At 47.4% G+C, this 24,691-nt stretch overlaps 1 protein-coding gene across 1 annotated transcript in view; it reads left to right on the top strand.

Moving 5' to 3' along the window:
- The first annotated feature begins 7,144 nt into the window (after positions 1-7,144).
- LOC309332192 (uncharacterized protein) overlaps positions 7,145-24,691 on the top strand; it is a 38,337-nt gene continuing 20,790 nt past the window's right edge. Inside the window, exons 1-7 of the mRNA XM_081845156.1 lie at positions 7,145-7,446; positions 12,966-13,022; positions 15,205-15,242; positions 18,270-18,410; positions 20,268-20,330; positions 20,789-20,909; positions 23,109-23,201. Of these exons, the coding sequence (XP_081701282.1) occupies positions 7,279-7,446; positions 12,966-13,022; positions 15,205-15,242; positions 18,270-18,410; positions 20,268-20,330; positions 20,789-20,909; positions 23,109-23,201 (681 nt within the window). The 5' untranslated portion in view covers positions 7,145-7,278. The remainder of the gene's footprint in view (positions 7,447-12,965; positions 13,023-15,204; positions 15,243-18,269; positions 18,411-20,267; positions 20,331-20,788; positions 20,910-23,108; positions 23,202-24,691) is intronic.

Genomic DNA, 24,691 nt, shown 5'->3' with positions numbered 1-24,691 from the left:
ATCTCCTAGCATTTCCCTTTAGTGCTAGGCTTCTCTTCTTCTTTGAAGTACTGTGCATATTTATTGATTTATAAAAAGTATTTGTAGACTGCCCCACCATATAGTATTCCAAGGTCACCACTAGGCATAACACTGGACCAGGTGAAAAGTCTGACTTCCTTGTAGTGCTGTGTCAGAATTGTGCCTGAGCAATAGGTAACTTTTGTAGCTACAGTGGTACCTCGGGTTACATACGGTTCAGGTTGCATACGCTTCAGGTTACAGACTCCGCTAACCCAGAAATAGTGCTTCAGGTTAAGAACTTTGCTTCAGGATGAGAACAGAAATCATGCTCCAGCAGCATGGCAGCAGCAGGAGGCCCCATTAGCTAAAATGGTGCTTCAGGTTAAGAACAGTTTCAGGTTAAGTACGGACCTCCGGAACAAATTAAGTACTTAACCCGAGGTACCACTGTATTTCCAAGACAATCTTGCATTATATGGTTGCATTACTATGGATTTGATTTGAATGTGCCCTCGCATGTGAACATGTAGCAACACTTATGTTTCCTCCTCGGATTCTCTAATTTTTACTGTAGGCCAAGCGGTTAGACTATCTTTACTAAATCTTACTAGTCAATCGCATTTTCATTAATAGATTTTATATTCATATGAATTAAAATATTGCTCTGAAGACAAAAGCATTCCTTCATCTTAGATGATACAAGGATGTATTGCTCCCAGGGAGGATGTAAGCAGCACTTCCTCTGTTTCCAGTCAATAATAGTGGATGCTTCATGGCTGAACTTGAAGCACCAGGAGAGATGTGGATCCCTGAACTATACCTAAAGAGCCTTCAAAGTGCCATTTAAGAGTGCAGAATTTGCTGCACAACCAAGGTTGTGGGGTTGTTCCCCGTAAGGGACTCCTGCATGGTCCTGCATTGCAGCAGGTTGGACTGGATGACCCTTGGGGTCCCTCTTCCAGAGGTTTATTATACCCTCATAATTCTTTGGAAAGGGCTTCAGAAAGCATAGCTGTCAAGCGTCCCTTATTTGGAGGGACAGTCCCTTATCCCAGCGCCATGTCCTGCTGCTGTCCCTTATTGATGATGTCCCTTAAATTTCCCGGGTTTCAAAGGAAGCAGCTCCTCTCCCTCCCTTCCTGCCGGCCAGGGAGGAGGGAGGCTCCAACTGTGTTGCTTGGCTGCCCGGCCCGCCCCCCTCCGGCCTCCTCTCACCAGCCTCAGCCCCTGGGAGCCCCTCGCCGCCAGGACTGGTGGGAGCCTCGGGCCCTTCTGCCATCCTTCTCGCGGCCGCCAAAATGAGCGTCTCTGCCTGGGGCCTCCCCTCTGCCCGTCACCACTGCTCCCGCTCCCGCTAGGCCATACTGTGGCTATGCCGCTGAAGGACCCGGATGAGATGGGCAGCCTGGCACGGCCTATGAATTGCTGAGGAGCCTTGAGAGGAGAGTGAGGGCAACCATAGAGAAAGCAGTTCAGAGAGAGGAGGAAGAGGAGGAGGCGGAGGCGCAGGCAGGTGTTCCAAGGCCTAAAAGGGAAGGACCGCAAGTGCTTCTTCCATAGATTTGTAGTGATAGACTAGCATAGATGGTCTGATCTGCGGGTTTACTTTGGGCTCTATTCCCCCCCCCCTTCCTCCCACCCCACCTGATGGAACTGAGAGCTGCAGATGGAGCACGAGAGAAAAGGTACAGAACTGCAGCAGCATCTTCGTAGCTTGGACTTCGTTTTGCGCGAAAAGTGGTTGCTGCTTGTAGTTATTTAATTGCAGTGTTTCATCGGCTGGCGTCTTGAGCAGCAACCTCTGGAAACGAAGGGCTAAAAACTGGCGCTGCTCTCCCAAATTATCTGGTCCCTTTTAACTTCACATTTCAGCTGGTTGACTAAAATCCCTTATTTTGGCTGCTGATCCCTTATTTTCGAGGCTGCTGGTCCCTTATTTTCAAATCTGTAAGTTGACAGCTATGTTCAGAAAGAAGAAACAGAAATAGCATTCCTTAAAGTTAGTTGTATGATGGGAAAGTAGCCTCACTTCCTATGAGCTACCTTATTGTTTCTTGCACGTTAATTTGAGCTTGGCAGATCCTGTGCCTGTTTTTGCACCGATTCCTCTTTCAGTTCTTCTGGAAAAAATCCGCCCCCCTGATATTTCTCAGGTCTCTATGGGCTCTGTTGAATTCCTGATCCAAAAAAGGGGAAAGGGAAGCTTCGCTTGATGGAGGGAGAGAGGGAGAAAGGGGATCTTTTGAGACAAGATGCCAGGGCCCCAAAGATGCCAGTGCCAGGGCCCTCTTGCTGCTGCCTTATGGGGCGAGAGAGGGAAAGGGGATCTTTTGAGACAATATCCAAACAGCTCCTTTAACCAAACACCTGATTTACCCAGCAGGCTGGCAGCCTAAGAAAAGAAAAAAAGTGGCAGAGGCAGCTCCCAGAGATCTCCATGCAGTAAACAGTGACCCCGTGTGGCGATTGCTGGAATAGACATCGACAGGAAAATAAACAGTGACCCCGTGTGGCCAGTGCTGGAATAGACATCGACAGGAAAATAAACAGTGACCCCATGTGGCCAATACTGGAATAGACATCAAAAGGAAAATAAACAATGACCCTGTGTGGCCAGTACTGGTATAGAATTCATGATAATTTCTAGGTGTAAGTTAATTCCAAGTAGGAATTTGAATTTGGCTTAAAATTTTTCCCCCTTTCAAACTTTTAATTTATCTCATTTGGATTCTGAAGCATACAAATGAGCTTTATCTCCTTTTATCATCACAACAATAGTATGATGTACATTGGACCAAGAATTAGTACCTGGCCCATGGATGTAGCCAAAGGGGAGCAGCTTCCCCCTCCTCCAATCAAGTAAAGCAATAGAAATACTTAACTAACTGACCAATCACATTAGCTCTGCCCCCCTTTCAAAAGTCCTGCCCCCCAACAAAGATCCTGGCTACGCTGATGACCTGGCCCCAATCTTCATGGCTGAGTAGAATTTCTCAACATTTCACATGATGTGTAGTTTCAGGATTCTTCACATTAACATCAGTTATGGTTTTGAGCAGACAAAGAGCTAGCAAAACTTTAAGCAACCTTCTCTCCCACCTGCTACCCACCACAAATTAGTTCTTCCTTCAAGGTTGCAGCCTCCTGTGGGAGCATTTCCTTTAAAAATGGAATCAGAAAAATGAATTTCACAACATTTAGTTCAGCCCCAAATCTACCTCTAACCACTCAGTTACGACAGCTGAGGAATGGAATTTTATCAGGAATATTTTATCTGCTTTTAACTGTGTATTTCCACATCAACAGCCTACAGTCTTAGGAAGTGAGAGCTGTCTCTTTCAGATGTATACGAATGGTATGGTACTTGGCTTCTGAAGCAATCTAGCAAATGCTTCACGCACTGTTTCGTTTCACAGTAAGAGTATTTCCATTCATGTAGGTGACCCGTTCAACACAGCTTTGTCCCCAGATAAACCAACCTTGGGTTGCTTTCCTCATAAGTACAGTGCACAAGACTGAATAAACAGAAGATTTAGAAAGGGTTATACCACAGAGCCTAGGACTTGTGGATCAGAAGGCTGGCGGTTCAAATCCCCGTGACGGAGTGAGCTCCCATTGCTCAGTCCCTGCTTCTGCCAACCTAGCAGTTCGAAAGCACGTCAAAGTGCAAGTAGATAAATAGGTACCACTCCGCCAGGAAGGTAAACGGCGTTTCTGTGCGCTGCTCTGGTTCGCCGGAAGCGGCTTAGTCATGCTGGCCACGTGACCTGGAAGCTGTATGCCGGCTCCCTCGGCCAATAAAGCGAGATGAGCGCTGTAACCCCAGAGTCGGCCACGACTGGACCTAATGGTCAGGGGTCCCTTTACCTTTACCTTGATCATCTTTGGATTTATCAGCAGCAATAAAGCCAATTTACCACAAGTTCCACTTCCACTGAAGTCCTTAGCACACTGAGCTATCAGGTTTGAGAACACCTTTATTATTTATGGTATAAGTGGCAAACCCTTTTCAGCCTGAGGGCCACACTGAGCATCAGCCACCTGTCCAAGCAGCATTGGGCATGGCCAAAGGATATGTGTGCGTACAGGCTCACTACAAATACAGCCAGTAGTAGCCAGCATGGCTGAGGCTGCTTTGCTCTTCCACCTCTCCAACACCGTGTGTCACTGCTGGTACCAAAAGGGAGAGAGGAAAAGACAAGGCAGCATGGAACTCAACATGGTTTTTGGCTCAGCAACACAGCTAATCCAATGCACTATGCAGAGCTTCCTGTGACTGCATCCAGCACAACACAACACAGACAGCACACATGCACTCGCTACACAAGCACATTCACCACACACAGTTTTTTTCACCAGACATGTAACCACAAAGTACACTCATCCTTTTCTCATTCTCCACACTCATGTGCACACACAGCATTGCCAATCCTCACCACTCCAGTGCTGGGATGAGAGTGTCTGGAAATGTTGTGTGCTCCAATCTTAGTTCCATGGTGCTCAGTGCAAAATCAGAAAGAAAAACCCTCTATGTGCGCTTTGTTTTATTTCCTGATCAGAAATAAAGGGGCTGGTGAGCCACTTCTCATGGCACGAGGGGCTAGATCTGGGCCACAAGTTGGCTACCCCTGATCGATGTAAACACTCACCACAACAAGTGAGAGAACTGAGATAGATTGTACTGAGCCCTGGTCTCATTAGACAAAGCGTTCCACCAAAAAGGCTCTAGCTCTGGTTGAGGACAGCTGGATATGTTTTGGGCCAGGGACCACCAGTAGGTTGCTGTTAGATGAGCGTCACACTCTTTGGGAGTGTATTGGAATATAATTCCCACAGATAAGAAAGGTCACAGACTGTTTAGGGCTTTAAAGGTTAGCACCAAAACCTCGAACCTGATTCGATACTCCACCTGGAGCCAGTCCAGCTGATGAACAACCAACTGAATGTGGGCTCTCCACAAAGTCCAAGTAAGAACTCATGCATCTGCATTTTAGACCATTTGGAGTTTCTGGAGCAGTCTCGAAGGTAGCCCTGCATCTCTCTCTCTCCCTCCCTCCCCCCCCCTCTCTATGGCATTTATACCCTGCCCTCCCCGGCTCAGGTATAGAGCAAGTTAGTCTAGTCTGCAGGTGACTGCTGCATGGATCACCATGGCTAGGTTGGAAAGGGACAGGTACGGTACCAATTGCCTAACCTGACATAGATTAAAAAATGCCAGTTTGGCTACATTTGTGACCAATGCCTCCATAGAGACAGAAGCGTCCAGGATCACACTGGGACTCCTGATGACAGCTACAGGTGACTACTGTGCCCCATGAAGAGCTGGGAGCTGGAAACCAAACCGAAATCATTCCGGCCAAGCCATTGGACCCCCATCTTTATTGGATTGAGATTCAGCTGACTCCGTTTCCTCCGTCCCAGCACACCCACCTAAAAACTGGCCAATATATCCAGGGTAGCATCTGGCCAGGGCCACGAAGCAGTAGATCCATGATGTTTGTGGTCAGATCTGTGGTTATGTACAAGATATATGAATAAAGGGTGAATTTGGGGTTCCCCAATGCAAAAAGCATGATGATCATGAGGATCCGTGCTTCAGAACCACGTTTTGGGGCCATGGAGTGGCCAAGAAGCCGTGGATCTGAGTTTTTTGTGGTGCAGGCTGTGCCCCTGGCTATGATGTGAGATTTGACAATGAGTTTGGGTTGGCCCAATGCGAAAAGCGTGAGGATCCATGAGGATCCATGCTTCGAAACCACATTTTTGGGCCACTGTGTCGCCAGGAATCCATGGATCCGTGATTTTCGTGGTGCATGCTGTGCTCATGGCCATGATATTTGATCTGATGGTGACTTTGGGCTGATCTAGTGCAAAAATCATGAGGACCCGTGTTTTTTAACCATGTTTTTGTGCCATTGCGGCACCACGAAATAGTGGGTGTGTGATTTTTTTGGTTCTGCCTACAGACTAAGGTGTGGTCTACAGTATCATGGTGTTTTTATTTTCTTTCAATATAAAAATCATATGAATTCATGAGGATCCATGCCTCGGATCCATGCTTTTGTGGTGCTGCAGCGTGGCAAAGTGTTAGATCCACGTTTTTTATAGTCCAGTCTGTAGGCGTGCCTTCCAGGTGTGATTTGACACTGGATTTGTTGGAGTTATTTTTTAAAAATTGGAGGATCCATGAGGATCCGTGTAGATCTGCCTTTAACCCAGACCCCTTTGATTATAAACTCACCACGTTTATGGCCCTTGTGGTCTCTTCCAACTCTTCTATGATTCTATGATAATTGCAGCTGCAAGATATAAGGGAATCCTTGGTGGGGAGTGCAATTTTTTTTTTTATCTCATCGTAGAGGGAGAGCCAAAGAGCTGATATAGGACTTTAATGAAAGGTTCTCCCAGGCTGTTGATAAAAGTAATTGGAGCTCCACGTGCCAATTGCTCTCCTTAGGAAGCGGGGTGTAACTCTTTCCCTTTGAAGGCAGTTACTGAACTGCAAGGGAGGCTGTGCGCCAGCAAAGAGGCGAGATAAAGAAGCGCTTGGACTCCCAAAGTTTAAAGCTTGCTGCTGCCTCCGCCATGAAACACGGTATTTGTACATTCAGAAGTTCCACAATCAGTATGTAAAGGGTGCTTAGGATTTCGGCCTAAGTTTTAATGCTTTACATATGGCTTATCCCCATTGCTCTAGCTCTCTGTCTTTCTGTCTTTAGGCTGAATGAATGATTCAGAAATCAATTAAAAGCGGGGTATTATTAATATTAATTTGTTCCTGCCGCACCGGTGCTGTGCGTAAAAGCGAACCAAAAAAACCCAGAGTGCAGAAAGCATAGGAGCCAGTCCTAGGGGCCAAGCCCCCCAATAAAAAATTGAGGGTGCAGGGGCCTCCCCCCAAAGTTGATGGGCATTGCCATTCAAATAGTGTCATGCGATCGCTTACTTGGAGCCCCCCCCCCCATATTTTATCCAACTTGGCGGAAAGACTCGGCTAACGCAGTTCTTTCCCTTGGGGTCAGAAAGGGGCCTTGTCTCTCCGTGGTCTCGGCGCGGAGGTCCCCCTTAGACGCAAAAGCTGGCAGTTACCCCGGAGTAAAAGAACCACAGGCGCAACCGTTGCCGTTTCCTTCCGGGGGCGCAAAACCCCGACGGCCTGTTTTCCCCGCAGGCGCAACTCCGCCTCCAGCCCGCGAAGGCCGGAGGGGAGGAGAAGGGAGGCGGCGGCGCTGGGCAGCCGGCGGGCTTGCAGAAGAGCTGCCGGGCTGCGCCGCGATGGAGGGCGAAAGCGGCGCGCTGCTGCTGTGCTCGACGGCAGTCGCCGGGCTCTTGCTCTTCTACCTGGGCTTCGTGCGGCGCGTCACCGGGGCTGCGCGCACCGCCTTCCCGCGGAGGGAGCCCGGCCGAGCCGCCGGAGGAGGCGGTAGGCCGCCGGCCGATGCGGTGAGTGGGGGGCGTCGGGGCCCCGCGGCTGGAGAGCCTCGATCTCGGATGCTCGCCCTGCCAGCCCGGGATACTTAAGTGCTCTGCGATAGGAACCTCAAATAATAATGATAATAAGTAATAAATTATTATTAAAAGAGAAGGTTTCATAGCTGTCAACTTTCAGATTTGAAAATAGGGGATCAGCAGCCTCACCTGTCCTGGGGACAGTCTATGGGATATCTAACAATCCGGGATAGCAGCAGGAAACAGCACCGGAATAAGGGAATTTCCCGCAAAAAAAGGGGGAAGGTTGACAGCTGTAGAAGGTTTCCAGTCTGAATTTGGGGGTTCCTGTTACCAAAAACTGCACGGCTACCATGGAATAATGGGATAATACCATAATAATACCATAATAATGGGACAAATGCAAGGTTGTGCGCTTAGGCAGGAAGAACCAGATGCTCCAATATCGGATGCATGGGCGTAGCCAAGAGTGGCAGCTGCCATCGAGGAAATAAAATTTGCTTAAGTAAGGGAGGTTCTGCCCCCTTGGCATATCCTGGCTGCACCTTGTGATCATAGCTGTCAGATTTGAAAATTAAGGGATCAGCAGTCTCGAAAATAAGGGATCAGCAGCCTCACCCGTCCCGGGGACAGCCTACGGGATAGCTAACAATCCGGGATAGCAGCGGGAAAAGGCGTAGGAATAAGGGAATTTCCCGCAAAAAAAGGGAAGGTTGACAACTATGCTTGTGATAAGATTGGGGACACCTGGCTCACCAGCAGTACATGTGAAAAGGATCTTGGAGTCTCCCTCTCCCCGCCCAAACTCTGTGCTCTCTCTTCCACACCCTGGCATGAACTCCCTGCTCTTTCCATGGGGCGTGGTGTCCCCACATTTTGTGGGCACCTGGTCCCTATATGGGACATATTGCGGGTTCCTTGGCACCCAGGGTCCTAGGGAGATGGCGCCTATGTAGTGGACCACAAGCTTAACATGAGTCAACAGTGTGATGCAGCAGCAAATAAAGCTAATGCTATTCTCAGCTGCATCAACAGAAGTACAGTGGTGCCCCGCAAGACGAAATTAATCCGTTCCTTGAGGCTTTTCGTATAGCGGTTTTTTCGTCTTGCGAAGCAAGCCCATTGACAGCTTAGTGGATTAGCGCTATTAGCGGTTTAGCCGCTTTTAGCAGATCAGCTGATAAGCGGCTTAGGGCTTAGGAAAAGGGGGGGGGGAGAGGGGAAAAACCCCGCAGGAACTCGCAAGACGTTTTCGTCTTGCGAAGCAAGCCCATAGGGAAATTCGTTTTGTGAAGCGCCTCCAAAATGGAAAACCCTTTCGTCTAGCGGGTTTTCCGTCTTGCGAGGCGTTCGTCTTGCGGGGCACCACTGTATAGTGTGCAGATCAGGGGAAGTAATAGTACCACTCATTTCTGCCCTGGCCAGACCACACCTGGAATACCAGTTCTGGGTGCCGCAATTTAAGCAGGATATTGACAGTCTGGAACGTGTGCAGAGGAGGGTGACCAAGATGATCAAGGGTTTGGAAATCAAGCCTTATGAGGAATGGTTGAAGGGGTGGGGTGTGTTTAGTCTGGAGAAGAGGAGACTGAGAGGAGATAGCCATCTTCAAATACCTAAAAGGGCGGTCACATGGAAGATGGAGCAAGCTAGTTTTCTCCTGCTCTGGAGGGTAGGACTCGAATCAATGGCTTTGAGTTACAAGGAGATTCTGACAACACATCAGGAATAACTTTCTGACAGCAAGAGCTGTTCAACAGTGGAACAGACTCCCTCGGGAGGTGGTGGTTTCTCCTTCCTTGCAGGTTTTTAAGCTGAGGTTGAATGACCATCTGTCACGAATCCTTTAGCTGAGGTTCCTTCATTGCAGGGGGTTGGATAGGCAAACTAAGGCCCGGGGGCCAGATCCGGCCCAATCGCCTTCTAAATCCGGCCTGCGGACGGCCCGAGAATCAGCGTGTTTTTACCTGAGTAGAATGTGTCCCTTTATTTAAAATCATCTCTGGGTTATTTGTGGGGCCTGCCTGGTGTTTTTCCATGGGTAGAATGTCTGCTTTTATTTAAAATGCATCTCTGGGTTATTTGTGGGGCATAGGAATTCATTCATTTCCCCCCCTTCAAAATATAGTCCGGCCCCCCACAAGGTCTGAGGGACAGTGGACCGGCCCCCTGCTGAAAAAGCAGCTGGATGGAGCATGGTGTTGATAATGCCACGGTTGCAGGTTTGATCCCCATATGGGACAGCTGCATATTCCTGCATCGCAGGGGGTTGGACTAGATGATCCTCAAGGTCCCTTCCAATTCTACGCTTCTTTGTAGAATTGTAGAATTCTTTATTTGTGGGGCCTGCCTGGTGTTTTTCCATGAGTAGAATGTCTGCTTTTATTTAAAATGCATCTCTGGGTTATTTGTGGGGCATAGGAATTCATTCATTCCCCCCCCCCTTCAAAATATAGTCCAGCCCCCCACAAGGTCTGAGGGACAGTGGACCGGCCCACAGCTGAAAAATGTTGCTGACCCCTGGACTAGAGGATCCTTCCAACTCTCTCTGAATAGCCTGAGCTTGCTGATGGAGCCATGCTATTTTGGAGCCATGACAAACACCACTTTTGAGTAACATAATTCAGACTTCTCTGTTTATTCAGAGGAAGGGTAATGGACAAACGTTGCCTAAGCAAACTTCAAGTCAGACTTGATTTAACTGTTAATTAACCCTGGCGGCAGAGTGGTTTGACTGGTCGGAGCATTTTGTCGCAAGCTGACTGCCGTCTCCTGCCAGAGAACATTTCCTAAGAGTTAAAATGTCAGACATAGGTTAACACATCATTTTGATGTCCCAACGAAACAAAAAGTTCTTAAGAGGTTTACATCATACCAATTAAGAACTAAAAGCAGTCATTATTTTGGGTTTACTTATAAAGCCCGTGACCCACTTACACGGGCTTTGGGATCTACCTGCGGGTTGCGATCCCCAGGTTGAAAAGACTGCTGTATATGAGAGGATACCTCAGAACTGTGTGTTCAGTTTCTGTACCATCATGCTGCTTTCTTTTGCCTCTGGAAAGAAGGTTTATCAGGTTTTATACTTGATAAAAGGTAAAGGGATCCCTGACCATTAGGTCCAACTCTGGGGTTGCGGCACTCATCTCGCTTTAATGGCTGAGGGAGCCGGCGTACAGCTTCCAGGTCATGTGGCCAGCATGACTAAGCTGCTTCGGGCGAACCAGAGCAGCACACAGAAACGCCGTTTACCTTCCCACCGGAGTGGTACCTATTTATCTACTTGCACTTTGAGGTGCCTTCAAACTGCTAGGTTGGCAGGAGCAGGGACCGAGCAACGGGAGCTCACCCTGTTGCAGGGATTCGAACCGCCGACCTTCTGATCGGCAAGTCCTAGGCTCTGTGGTTTAACTCACAGCGCCACCGGCATCCCTATAGTGGGACAAAATAAATGCGTGTGACACTGTGGGAAGTGGCTTTTCTTTCAAGCTACTTTCTCTTCCCTTTAAAACCTATTCCAGCCAGAAAGAGCATATGATGACTGGTTTGGCTAATGTGTATAGCAAACACTTTGAATGTCGACACCTCAAGAGCTACTTTTTCTCTGTGCAAAGGTCATTTTTTAGCCTTCCTTGCCTCACCACTACTAGCTTCCCTTCAGAGCAGCAATTAAAATTGGTTTTTGAATTTGTCTGCTGTTTTGAATTGCTACCTTTGCCGGATACGTTTTGTATTTTTAATCTGGTTTTGTATTATGCTGATTTTTGTAAACAGAGATGGGGGTGGGGTATAAATGGATAATAAAATAACATTACTCCTTCCCTCGGCTTCTTACCTAAAACAGGAACCTATGACTGAGAGTGTTAACTGTACTAACCTTATGCTAAATGTCATTCTCCGATATTAATTCTGTAATGGAATTAAAAATTTGGTATTAAAGAAAAATATTTGAACATGAGTGAACCCACACCTATAGATTTAGAAGGAAAATGGCGCCACCCCAAAATAAAGTCATTTTGGAGAGGGGAGGATTCCTAGTACAGTGGTACCTCAGTTGTAGAACGCTTTGGAAGCTGAACGTTTTGGTTTTTGAATGCCGAAAACCCGGAAGTAAATGCTTCGGTTTTCTAATTGGGCCTCGGTTGTTTCGGAAGCCAGACTGTCTTCCAGAACGGATTACGTTCGACAACCGTGGTACCACTGTACATGGAAATATATTAGTTTGTATATTAAAATGTTGTCTAAATGTCTTGGTAAGGCCCCTTGAACTTCTGGGACATACATAATGCTGAGCATGTCGTCTGGGGGTGGGGCAATTGGCCTGCTTGAGCTCTTAATAGATTATTCCGAGGAGAGATAAAAGCAGATGCACATTGGGAGATGAAAAACCACCCCTACCCTCTGCCACATGTCCCAAAGAGCACCCAAATGCCCCTATGCCAGGCTGAACAGGAGCACTCCTGCTTAGGGGCTGGGCTGAGGAAATGTGGCGTCATTTTGTTGTGGGTGTTGTGGCAACATTCCCATATAACCTCTGGTTCCGTACTACTTCTGGGACTGTAGCCATACCAGAGCCTAGGCCTATTAAAAAACAAAAACTCTGGGATGTAATCCATTGGAGCAGTCAAATACAACATTGTTTGTTTGTTTGTAAGTCCTTGTTTCCCTAGAGTGGACACAGACAGGGGGATGTTCCTCCAGCCAGTATAACTTCCTGTTACACCTGGTCTGGAGCATCTTCCCACTGCATGTGACCAGGTAGGTGGGCGTGACCCCGGGAGACCCCACAAAAGGTGCAGTCACGTAGCTATCCTTCTCTTTTTGCTCTCTTTTCCCTTCTGACTCTTTTTGATTCTCTTGGACTTCACTGCTGGCTCTCAGCACATGGGATGAATCCACACCTTTCTCTGTAACTATAAGCCAAAGCTTGCCTTCAGGGATCATACTGTGAACTGAATGTAAGTAAGCTTCTTGCTACTTTTGAAGAAAGACTGTTGTGTCTTTATTCTTTAGCGAGGGATCAAAAGGGGACTTACCAGGAATAAATCCAATCTGGGATTGCCAGACTGGATTGCTTAACTAAAGAGATTCAAATGGATCTGCAAACTAGCTTCCTGGTGTATAAGGGAAATGTGCTCTGCTACGTGACTCACTAGCGCGAGGGAGGGAGGATAATATTTAATCAATATATCCTCTCCTACTATCCATAACATTCCCACAAAAACAACCCAGTATCATTCCAAATCAGTATGCATGTGCATCTATTTCCTTTCCCCTTTCCCTAAGTTTTGCAGTCCAAACCTCTGTGCTGAAGAGGAATTTAACTGTGGGTCATACTGACGCAAGGTCAGTACAGTGCCCTGTAATTTCCTCCAGGTCAGCAGCAGTGTGTCTTAGAGGACTGAAATGTTCTTCTGCTGGTTTTTGAATGTTGTTGGAGAGTTAGGGGGGGCTATTGGTACAACCCTAACCCTAATCTCTTCTGTCTCCCCTTCCCCTCTCTCCCCTCACAGTGGAGTCCCAGGTTGTCTGGCTTCTCGCTGCGGCTTTGCGTACACCTGGCAAACACAGTGAGTATACAGCCGTTTCAATCTGATTAGTCTTTGCCCTTTTTAAAAGTGTCTTGTGAATATCTAGAACTCCTATCCTTGTTCTCAGTGAAGCCAGACCCTCCCAAGATGGAGCAGTGATAATGAAGGAACTTGAGCAGCCTAGAATGGCCCAACCATGCTTTGTATTTCGAGCACGGCTGCAGCAACTTGAGCTTCCTGGGTTTGGGCTCCGGTTCTTAAGCAATCATTGCACCTGCATTTCCAGCATTCGGGTTTTCCATGCCTTCACGTGGGTAGCCGGGACAGCAACATAATACCTCCGGCACAAGAGGGGGAGGTAGTAGCAGGCTGGGAAGAATGTGAAGATTTGCAGAAGGACAACTAAATCTCTAGCAGTTAAACCTTAAATGGGAGGGGAACCCACAAAAACCAGCATGATAAGGACTCAGCAGCACGGAATCCTGAGTAGCAAAGTGGTGTGCGGGATGGGAAAACTGGGAGGAGACGCAGCATTTTGTTGTGGCTCCCACTTGTACTAGGAAAGTGAAAGGAGAGCAGGAGTTGGCAGTCAAAAGGAGATTTACTTTCAGTTACTGCTTAGCAGTAGCTCCTTTGACTTTCATGAAAAAAAAAATACTATACTGAAACATTTCATGGTTTCAGGGCATGTGACTGACTTAGAGAGACCAAGCAATCTAGCTCAGTCTGGGTTTGATGTGCAGAACTTCTGCTAGTCTCAGTTATTCACACTTAACTGCAAAAATAAGGGAAGGAGTGGTCTTGTGCTGCTTTTGCTTTTGCTTTTGCCATGTGATCTAAATTCAGGGTGCGGTTGTGGTCAGTGCTTCTGGTTCCCTGCAAACTGCATGCTTTTGAGACAAGCCTACATGGAACCCCCTTTTCCTAGCCAAAGGGGTCTCCTGAAGGAAGTCCTTCAGCTGCTGCCAGGGCTGCTCTGCAAGACGCTTCAGTGTTTGGGAGAAGTCATCAGAACACATTTTTTGGTGTGGGGCTAAAGCGTCCAACTTGTTATGGTTCCTTGATGAAACTCCGTCCCTGAAGCTAGGCAAGTTCAGGCTGGCCAGCAGCTGGATGAGAGTCTGCTTGAGAACCCAAGGCATGATGCTGAGAGCTCTTTGGAGGGAAAATTCAATTCCAAAACAATGCCTTGCAGTTGGACTAGACTGTAGTCTTGCCGACCACTGGGATAGCCGCTTCATTTCTGTACATTGGTGACGAAACTCATATACTCGTTTTGATCAGATAAAACTTACAGAGTTGCCCACAGCACTACAGAAGATCCTGCCTGTAGGCAAAAAATGTGTGGGCTCCCTGAGTGCATATATTTTTAGGACAGGCAAGCCATCATCAGGATGCGGGGGGTGCTGTGGGTTAAACCACAGAGCCTAGGACTTGCCGATCAGAAGGTCGGCGGTTCGAATCCCCGCGACGGGGTGAGCTCCTGTTGCTCGGTCCCTGCTCCTGCCAACCTAGCAGTTCGAAAGCACGTCAAAGTGCAAGTAGATAAATAGGTACCGCTCTGGCGGGAAGGTAAACGGCATTTCCGTGCGCTGCTCTGGTTCGCCAGAAGCGGCTTAGTCCTGCTGGCCACATGACCCAGAAGCTGTACGCCGGCTCCCTCGGCCAATAAAGCGAGATGAGCGCCGCAACCCCAGAGTCGGTCACGACTGGACCTAATGGTCAGGGGTCCCTTTACCTTTACCTTTAAGCCATCAAAACTGGATTGCGACTAATTGTACTGTTGAACACAATAGAGTGAGATGCGTCTAAACCAGATTTGGCACACAAAATGTGTGTTCCACTTACTACTCCTGTGGGAGGAGGACTGCTTCTCTGCCTCTCCATCATTGCTCCTGCGATGAGACACACCTGGGCTCCTAATCACATTCTTTTTTAATGGCTTTTCTACACTTCACAAACTGTTCCAGAAACAGTGGAGGGAGCCTTATCATTGATGCAAGGCCTGACCAGTCAATATCGTGCAAATCTGGCTCCTGCTGAAAGAATGAGTTTATGCTGAATATAATCCAGGAGAGGAGATGAGCCATATGCCCAAAATGTGTTGAACGTGCAGCAGGTTTGCCCCTGAAATTATGTGTATATTTAAGCAGCTCAAGAGAATCGACAGCAAATCTACTAGAACTGCAATTATTTTATTTGTTTTTATACCCACTTATAGGCTTTCGGACAGCATTTTTTAGTTCCACTTCTAATGCGGTGAGTATTTTTTTATTTTAGAGTTCAAACTGGGGAGCAGATCTGTGTTGCTGGAAGAAGTGGGTTGCATTCAACATAGCGCCAAGGAGACTATTCTGTCTGCGCAAGGATTTCTCTTTGCGCAATGGAATGCTCTCCCCTTCTTCTCGCTACGCACCCTAATACAGTCATACCTCGGGTCAAAGTTGCTTCAGGTTGAGCGCTTTTGGGTTGTGCTCCGCGGTGACCCGGAAGTAACGGAATGAGTTACTTCCGGGTTTCGCCGCTCGCGCATGCACAGACGCTCAAAATGACGTCACACGCATGTGCAGAAGCGGCGAATCGCAACCCACCCACGCGCAGGTGCGCAGGCCCGGGTTGCGTTCTCTTCAGGATGCGAACGGGGCTTCGGAACGGATCCCATTCACATCCAGAGGTACCATTGTATCTGCAAGGAAGGGGATCACCAACTCTCCAGAGCAGATTTGGGGACAGCACAGTGCACATGTCAGAGAAAGAGAGGGTGGAAATTTGTTGTTGTTTAGTCGTGTCCGACTCTTCGTGACCCCATGGACCAGAGCACGCCAGGCACTCCTGTCTTCCACTGCCTCCCGCAGTTTGGTCAAACTCATGTTAGCAGTTTCGAGAACACTGTCCAACCATCTCGTCCTCTGTCATCCCCTTCTTCTTGTGCCCTCAATCTTTCCCAACATCAGGGTCTTTTCCAGGAAGTCTTCTCTTCTCATGAGGTGGCCAAAGCCTCAGCTTCACGATCTGTCCTTCCAGTGAGCACTCAGGGCTGATTTCCTTCAGAATGGATAGGTTTGATCTTCTTGCAGTCCATGGGATTCTCAAGAGTCTCCTCCAGCACCATAATTCAAAAGTATAAATTCTTCGGCGATCAGCCTTCTTTATGGTCCAGCTCTACTTCTATACATCACTACTGGGAAAACCATAGCTTTAACTATATGGACCTTTGTTGGCAAGGTGATGTCTCTGCTTTTTAAGATGCTGTCTGGGTTTGTCATTGCTTTTCTCCCAAGATGCAGACGTCTTTTAATTCCTTGACTGCTGTCACCATCTGCAGTGATCATGGAACCCAAGAAAGTAAAATCCCTCACTGCCTCCATTTCTTCCCCTTCTATTTGCCAGGAGGTGATGGGACCAGTGGCCATGATCTTCGTTTTTTTGATGTTGAGCTTCAGACGATATTTTGCACTCTCCTCTTTCACCCTTATTAAAAGGTTCTTCAATTCCTCCTCACTTAATGTAATTTGTTACATTAGTGCTAATCCTTGCACTAGTGCAAATAATTCATAGAATGCTGCCCAGTGTCTACACTTTACAGATTTTCCATAGGCCATATATGGAGGAACTTGAGAATGGTTGTTGCTTTTCAGCATCTTCTGGGGCTCTGATCTGATTTGGCTCCTGCTTCCAGTTTTGCTGAACTCTGCTGTTATCTGGGTGCTGGTATTCCCTTCTCTGTTGAAGAGATGAGCCTGTGGGGACTGTTTCCTATTTTGACGCCTTGCTTGCCTTAATACACATTCTGTATCAAGCATGGTGCGCTTGGCAATGCCTGACACAAGCTACTGGCATCTTGAAGGGGCGGGTCTGAATAGAAGCAGCACCGTATCCCAGCCAAGGCAAAGTGCAGAAGATGAGTGGCACCTTGGCACTTCTGGGTGGTAATACTAGCATTTTAAACAGATGGTCTAAAATTCTTAAGACGCCAACTCCTCTAACTTGCATGCAGACTGAGCGCAGCCAGTTTTTTGCAACGGCATCGTGATGCATTTATACATCACAAAGTTGTGTTTTGCAGTATATCTATGTGGTTGGTTTGGTTAAACAGTCCAGAATTCACAGAAAACTCCCATGTCCCACTGCAGGGAATACATCGGACAATTTTAGCTGTGCAGACATGCAAAACTAACTGCGTCTTGTGTTTCCCAATTAACTTTTAATCAATTTGGCATTACAGTGGTACCTCAGGTTACATACGCTTCAGGTTACAGACTCCGCTAACCCAGAAATATTACCTCAGGTTAAGTACTTTGCTTCAGGATGAGAACAGAAATTGTGCTCTGGCGGTGCGGCAGCAGCAGGAGGCCCCATAAGCTAAAGTGGTGCTTCAGGTTAAGAATAGTTTCAGGTTAAGTTCGGACCTCCGGAACGAATTAAGTACTTAACCTAAGGTACCACTGTAATGGTACTCAGTGGGGGCCACTTCAACAAGATACTGGGTACAAGGGGTGAGATTCAACTAAGTTTTACTCACGGCAGACCCATCAAAATTAACGGACCTAACTTAGCCATGTTCATTGATTTCACTTGGTCTGAATAGCAACTTTGGCTCGCTTCTCACATGTGATCACAACCTTATTTGGGTGGGTGGGGAGAAATAAATTAAGGGAGAGTTTGAGAAACCAGCTGTTTCCTTCTCTCTGTTACTTGGCATTATAACAACAATCTGGCACAACGTTTGTGCCCATATGCTCTCCCCGTCCTCTGGGTGCAAAGGAAGGAGATATGAAACTTCCAACCACAGTTGCCTGGTTTACCCAAACATGGGAAACTGTGGTTTGTTTGAAACCATGATTGGAAGCGTCTCCTCTTGTGGATGAAGAAGTGTGTCAGGGAAGAAGGCATTGCGCCTCATGATGGTTTCTATGCTTTAGAGGATCCTCTGAAGGTAGTCTGGATGTTGGAGGTGTGGGAAAGTGATTTGTGACTTACAATCTGTGGATGCAATGAGACATCCTTCCGAGTCTTGGTACCCTCTTGATTTTTCTTTTTTCTTTTTTTCAAATAAAAAAAAAGCTGTTTCTTGACAGTCATCGAACTACTGGTGTAAAAATTGGTCTTCTCTGCTAAAATTTGTTTGCCGAGATGGTTTTTATTGGCAGGATCCGCAAGACCTTCTTTGTAGCATCTTGTTGAAGGAAAACTATGGGCGACAGAGAGAAGGAGTGCAATTCTGAATTAAAATGTTGCCACGCTCCCTTCCTGTTTCAAGCCCCCATTTCACACACTTATTTGCAGGGTCAACAACTTTACCGCCCTGCGCTTCCTTGATCTTGCCGAAGACCCTACGTTTGTGCCGGTAGTCTCTGAGGAAGAGAAAAACAACCATCCAGAGTCTGAAAATGTCTTGGAAATTCTCCCCAAACTGATGGAAGTAAGGTAAGTACAGAAATGGGAAGGGGCGGGAGATCTGGGGCGCTGGGAACGGTTGGAAATGAGCAACGTTTGGACACTAGATAAAAGGGTAAAGGTAAAGGGACCCCTGACCATTAGGTCCAGTCGTGGCCGACTCTGGGGTTGCGGTGCTCATCTCGCTTTATTGGTCAAGGGAGCCAGCATACAGCTTCTGGGTCATGTGGCCAGCATGACTAAGCCGCTTCTGGTGAACCAGAGCAGTGCATGGAAATGCCGTTTACCTTCCTGCCGGAGTGGTACCTATTTATCTACTTGCACTTTGATGTGCTTTCGAACTGCTAGGTTGACAGGATCAGGGACCGAGAAACAGGAGCTCCCCCCGTCATGGAGATTCGAACCACCAACTTTCTGATCTGCATGGACACTAGATAGCTCAGGGGAAATCATTTGCTGGGAAAGTGGAAGAGGCATTTAGTATACTGCCCTCAAAAGTCCCCCGCCTGCGTTTCCATGCTGGTGATGGAAGGATCAAGCTGCTGAAGAACTCTTCCACACGACCAACACGGAACTGAAGGCTATTACAACATTTTAGCTGGCCAACAATTGCTTCTCCAAAGCGGATATGGAATGTTGATCCACCATTTATGAGATATGCTCGGAGTCGAATGTGGATTTCATGCTCTTTATTCAGCTCATAGTAGTGAGGAATTGGAAGTTCCCCCGAAATGTCTGCTTTATATACATTATTTACACAATGGGCCCCACGTGATTGGCTAATTCTGGGATTCTCCTGTAGGCCAATCAGGTTGCGGATTCACTCCCACCTGGAGTTGGATTGGGTGGCTCCTGCGGACCAATCAGACTGCTGCATTCTGAATCCTATTGTTCTAGGACCAATCAGACCAATCAGCATTCTGGATCCTATTGTTCTAGGACCAATCAGATTGCTGCATTTTGGATCCTATTCAACTTAGCACATAACAACTTCCCTGCCAATCCACTCAGTCGTCTGTGTGGAATTCTTGGTCGCCTATGATTACTAGGCAAGCGGTTAAATATGCAGCTGCTTCTGTTGAAAACAGATGTTTAGGTAAGAAGGGCAGGCATATTTATCATATTGGCTCCGGTTCTTTATGTATACGGAACATATAGGCGTGTATGATGCTGTTTGTGACGTACTGAATCCTTCCAGAATGGGTGAGGGAATCTTCTTCCTGTCAAGTGACATGTTCCCTTGGAGGGCAATTTTGGTGGTGGGGCCAGAGCCCAGAGTGTCACTTACCGTATTTTTCTGTGTATAACACCCGCCCCGTGTATAATATGCCCCCTATTTTGGGGGACTCAAATTTAAGAAAATGGGGGGAGGTTGCTCCCGTGTATAAGACTACCCCCCCTTTTTAACATTATTTTTTAAGTAAAAAAACCCTAGTCTTATACACGGAAAAGTACGGTATTTCCCCCCTTTCTCTCTCTCTCTCCCCCCCCCCCGCCCTTCTTCATCGCAAGGTCACAGGTGTGCTAAGCAGAGTATTTTCTTTGTAATATTAATAAAAAGAAGAAGAAGTATATGCCACCCATCTGACTGGGTTGCCCCAGTCACTCTGGGCAGCTACTAGCAAAATATACAAACACAATAAAACGTCAAACATTAAAAACTTCCCTATACATGTGAATTTGGGGCATCTGCCAGCATCATGCAGTTGCTTCCACAAGGTCCTAACAGGCAGCAGAAAGCGAAGCGTTATTGGTCATCGGCACAAGTTGTTTAACTGTGGATGATGAGAAATGAGTGCTGGGTCCACGATGGCTTGATCATCAATCTCTCGCTCTCAGGCGACCAACGCCGTTCTCTTTTGTTCTTTACCTTTCCTTTCTTTACAGTTCACGTTCTGCTCACCCTATGTTCAACTTCAAAGGGATCCAGGATTATTTGAACTGCTACCGGTAAGTGACTGCAGGTATTCAGCAAAACTGTCACGGGTCACCCTCCTCCTTTGTTTGACAGAAGCGGGACTTTGTAGCCTCCCCAGAAACAGAAATGGGCTCCCAGTGGGTGGAATCGAGGCGTCCAGCTCTTTGGAGACCCAGGGGTTGATACCTACATGGAGCCAGTGTGGTGTGGTGGTTAGAGTGTTGGACTAGCACTTGGGAGACCAGGGTTCAAGCTCAGCCATGAAGCTCACTGGGTGATTTTGGGCCGGTCACATTCGCTCAGCCTAACCTCCCTCTCAGGGCTGTTTGTGATGATGAAAAGCACGCCTTGGAGGAAAGGTGGGATAGAAGCATAACGAATAATAGAGACTCTGCCATTTAGAGCTGGATTTGGGTACAGCTTCCCATGGCCCCAGCCTGACTGTGGGGAAGTGTGCAGGCTTACAAGGAGACTGTTCTCTGTTTGCTAGATCCGGTGAGGTTACACCACTTCAGGTCGCCAAGAACATTATTGCCACGTTGGAAGATGACGAGAGGTCCAGTCTCCCCCTCCAAGCAATTGTTCAGTGGGACCGCAAAGAGATCCTCAAAGTAGGTGGGCCGAAGCTGTGCTACTTTACTTAAAGGGCTCATCTAAACATTACGCGGGTGGCGCTGTGGGTTAAACCACAGAGCCTAGGACTTGCCAATCTGAAGGTCTGCGGTTCGAATCCCCGCAACGGGGTGAGCTCCCGTTGCTCGGTCCCTGCTCCTGCCAACCTAGCAGTTCGAAAGCACGTCAAAGTGCAAGTAGATAAATAGGTACCGCTCCGGCAGGAAGGTAAACGGCGTTTCTGTGCACTGCTCTGGTTCGCCAGAAGTGGCTTAGTCATGCTGGCCATTGACCCGGAAGCTGTACGCCGGCTCCCTTGGCCAATAAAGCGAGATGAGCGCCGCAACCCCAGAGTCGGTCACGACTGGACCTAATGGTCAGGGGTCCCTTTACCTTTACCTAAACATTACAGCTGTGGTTCGTTCCCCAAGGCTGTGCTTTACCACACTGGTGTGGCAGAAGAGGATGGCAAGTGTGGAGGGAAGGTTCAAGGACACTCAAAGAGACATTTCAGTGTAATTTAGTATAATATCAACATAATTTATTTATAAAATGTTAGTTTCAGCCAAAGGCGACTCTGGGGTTGTGGCGCTCATCTTGCTTTCTGGCTTAGGGAGCCGGCGTTTCTCCACAGACAGCTTTCCAGGTCGTGTGGCCAGCATGACTAAACCGCTTCTGGTGCAGCAGGACACAGTGGCGAGTGCCAGAGCGCACAGAAATACCATTTACCTTCCCGCTGGAACCTATTTATCTACTTGCACTTTGATGTGCTTTTGAACTGCTAGGTTGGTAGGAGCTGGGACAGAGCAACGGGAGCTCACTCCGTCATGGGGATTCGAACCGCCGACCTTCCGATCGGCAAGCCCAAGAAGCTCAGTGGTTTAGATCACAGCGCCACCTGCATCCCTACACACACACACACATAGTATCCACGTTATAGCAACAGGGGTAGGCAACTTAGGCCCGGGGGCCGGATCCAGCCCAATCGCCTTCTAAATCCAGCCCGCGGATGGTCCAGGAATCAGCGTTTTTACATAATTAGAATGTGTCCTTTTATTTAAAATGCATCTCTGGGTTATTTGTGGGGCCTGTCTGGTGTTTTTACACGAGTAGAAAGTGTGCTTTTATTTAAAATGCATCTGTGGGTTATTTGTGGGGCATAGGAATTGGTTCATCCTCCCCCCCCATATAGTCCGGCCCCCCACAAGGTCTGAGGGACAGTGGACCAGCCCCCTGCTGAAAAAGGTTGCTGACCCCAATATAGCAGCTGGATGGAGCATGGTGTTGATAATGACACGGTTGCAGGTTTGATCCCCATTTGGGACACCTGCATATTCCTGCATTTTAGGGGGTTGGACTAGATGATCCTCAGGGTCCCTTCCAATTCTACGCTTCTTTGCTTCTGTGCCTCTCTTTGAGAGCCTCTGCTATTTTTCTGCAGTTCTCCACAACATATTGTTGTGAGCAGGGATTTTAAACTCTTGACAAAGATGGGAGATCAGAAAAGAGAAAGGCTTCTTTGTGGGGATGAGATGAGTTTGTTTCTCTCAAGTGAGACGTCGTATAAATGAGATGGCTCAGCAAAAGCAAGTGCCACACCTCTCCTTTAGTTTGTATACCTACTTAAGTTACATATGTAAGAGGCCCGTTTATCATTATATTCGGGGAAGGATTCATATTCTTCTGTAGCTACATTGTTTTGTACTTTTATCATCATATTATAAAGTAGTTGTGTTCTTTATTATAAATAAAGCACTGCTGGGAGTTGTTCCTTTCTGCTTTCCAATGTATTTTGTATCGGGGGGGGGGGGAATTAGTGTGGTGCGAGCAAATTTTTGTTCTGAAAATGTGGCCCAGAGGAAAAAAGTTTGAGAACCACTGAGAACCTTTGGCCAGGGGGAAGGAGGGTCTGATTATTCCCTCTTCAGGGAAGTTTTTAATGTGTGACATTTTAATGTATTTTTAATCTTTGTTGGAAGCCTCCCAGAGTGGCTGGGGAAGCCCAGCCAGATGGGCGGGATACAAATAATAAATTATTATTATTATTATTATTATTATTATTATTATTATTAATGCTGAAGCCTTTGACTCAGACCAGGTTGGGACTGCTTTGGTCTGCCACTTGTTCCTATCTCTCTTCCTGCTCAGCAATTATATTAATGAATGCTACACGGCTTTACAAATCTCTTCCTGCTCAGATGGCGGAGGACTCCACCGCTCGCTATCAAAGCAAGCAGACCCTCTCTCTTTTGGATGGGATCCCAGTGTGCTTGAAGGAGGAGATTAAAGTGGTAGGCACAGTTCGCTTAGTTGCCTTTGCTGAGTAAGGCCGGTTTTAAGAAAGGGAGGTGGCGGTCTGCCTGAATTATTGCTGCTGGGTTTGGGATTGATCTGAGGAATCCTGCTTGGACTGCCACAGGGGGGAGAAAGGGGCAGCTTGGCTGCGCTCACCAGGAATCACAGCATATTACAGCTTGTGTGTTTGTTTAATGAGAGTCTTGTGACACCTTAAAGACCTAAGACATTTATTATGAAATAGGCTTCCTTGGATCACAGTCCACTTCATCAAATACAATGAAATGTAATCCTAAACTGGCGAGCCTATGAAAAGAACCAGCAGTGGAACATGAAACTCTTAATAACTTTTAATTTATTTTTTTATGCTTTTCAAGTTCATACATTTCACTAATTTTACAATCATTTTGACCTTTTAAAACTTAACTTCTCCTTCTTTCTGCGGTTCCTTAAATTTATATTTAATATCTTCTGCATATCCAAATTCAATTACTGTATTTTTCACCCCATAGGGCGCACCGGCCCATAGTTTTTTTGGGGGGAAATAAAGGGGGGGAATTGTTCCTCTCCCAGGCGCGGGGCTGGGGTGGGGGATGCCTGAGCTTCCCCTGACCCCAGCCCCCAGAACAGGCTGCTATCCGCAAGCCTAGGGAGCCCGGCGGGAAGTCGCGCCGGTCTCCCCAGGCTTGCGCTGTGCCTCCCCGCTGTCCCCCGAGCTTGTGGGGCTGGCCCTGGGGAGAAGCCCGCTTCTCCCAGCGCCAGCCTCCAAACCAGGTTGGGGAACAGCGGGATGGCGGCGCTCCGCCTCCCCGCTGTCCCCCGAGCTTGTGGGGCTGCCTGATATCTGCACGAAGCCCGGGGCGCGCTGTGCAGTGCGCCCCAGGCTTCGGGATGCAGGCTGCTATCCGCAAGCCTTGTGAGCCTGACGGGAACTCCCGCGGAGCTCCCAAGGCTTGCGGATAGCTTCCTGAAGCCTGGAGAGCGAGAGGGGTCGGTGCGCACCGACCCCTCTTGCTCTCCAGGCTTCAGCGAAAGCCTGCATTCGCCCCATAGGACGCACACACATTTCCCCTTCATTTTTGAAGGGGAAAAAGTGCGTCCTATAGGGCGAAAAATACGGTAATTTGCTCATTTATTCACCTACTTTAAATATATACTCTTATAAAACTGCAGGTTACTACAATAACCCTGCCAATGTACTTATCTGTTTACAATTTATCTGTAAATATCCAATAAACCATTTCCATTATTTTATAAAAAGTTTGTTATCTTGGTTTCTTATTATTCTGGTAAGTTTTGCCATTTCTGCATATTCCATAAGTTTTTGTATCCATTCTTCCTTTGCTGGGACCTCTGCTTCTTTCCATTTTTGGACGAGTAACATTCTTGCCGCTGTAGTAACTTACATGAATAAGTTTCTATACATTTTAGGTAGTTCTGTCCCTATAATTCCCAAGAGAAAAGCTTATGGGTTGTTTTTTTACAA

The sequence above is a fragment of the Podarcis erhardii genome (assembly GCF_964252035.2).
Source record: "Podarcis erhardii genome assembly, chromosome: 17".
NCBI lineage: Eukaryota > Metazoa > Chordata > Lepidosauria > Squamata > Lacertidae > Podarcis > Podarcis erhardii.
The sequence above is the reverse complement of the archived record's forward strand: the minus strand, read 5'-3'. Positions and strand labels throughout refer to the sequence as shown.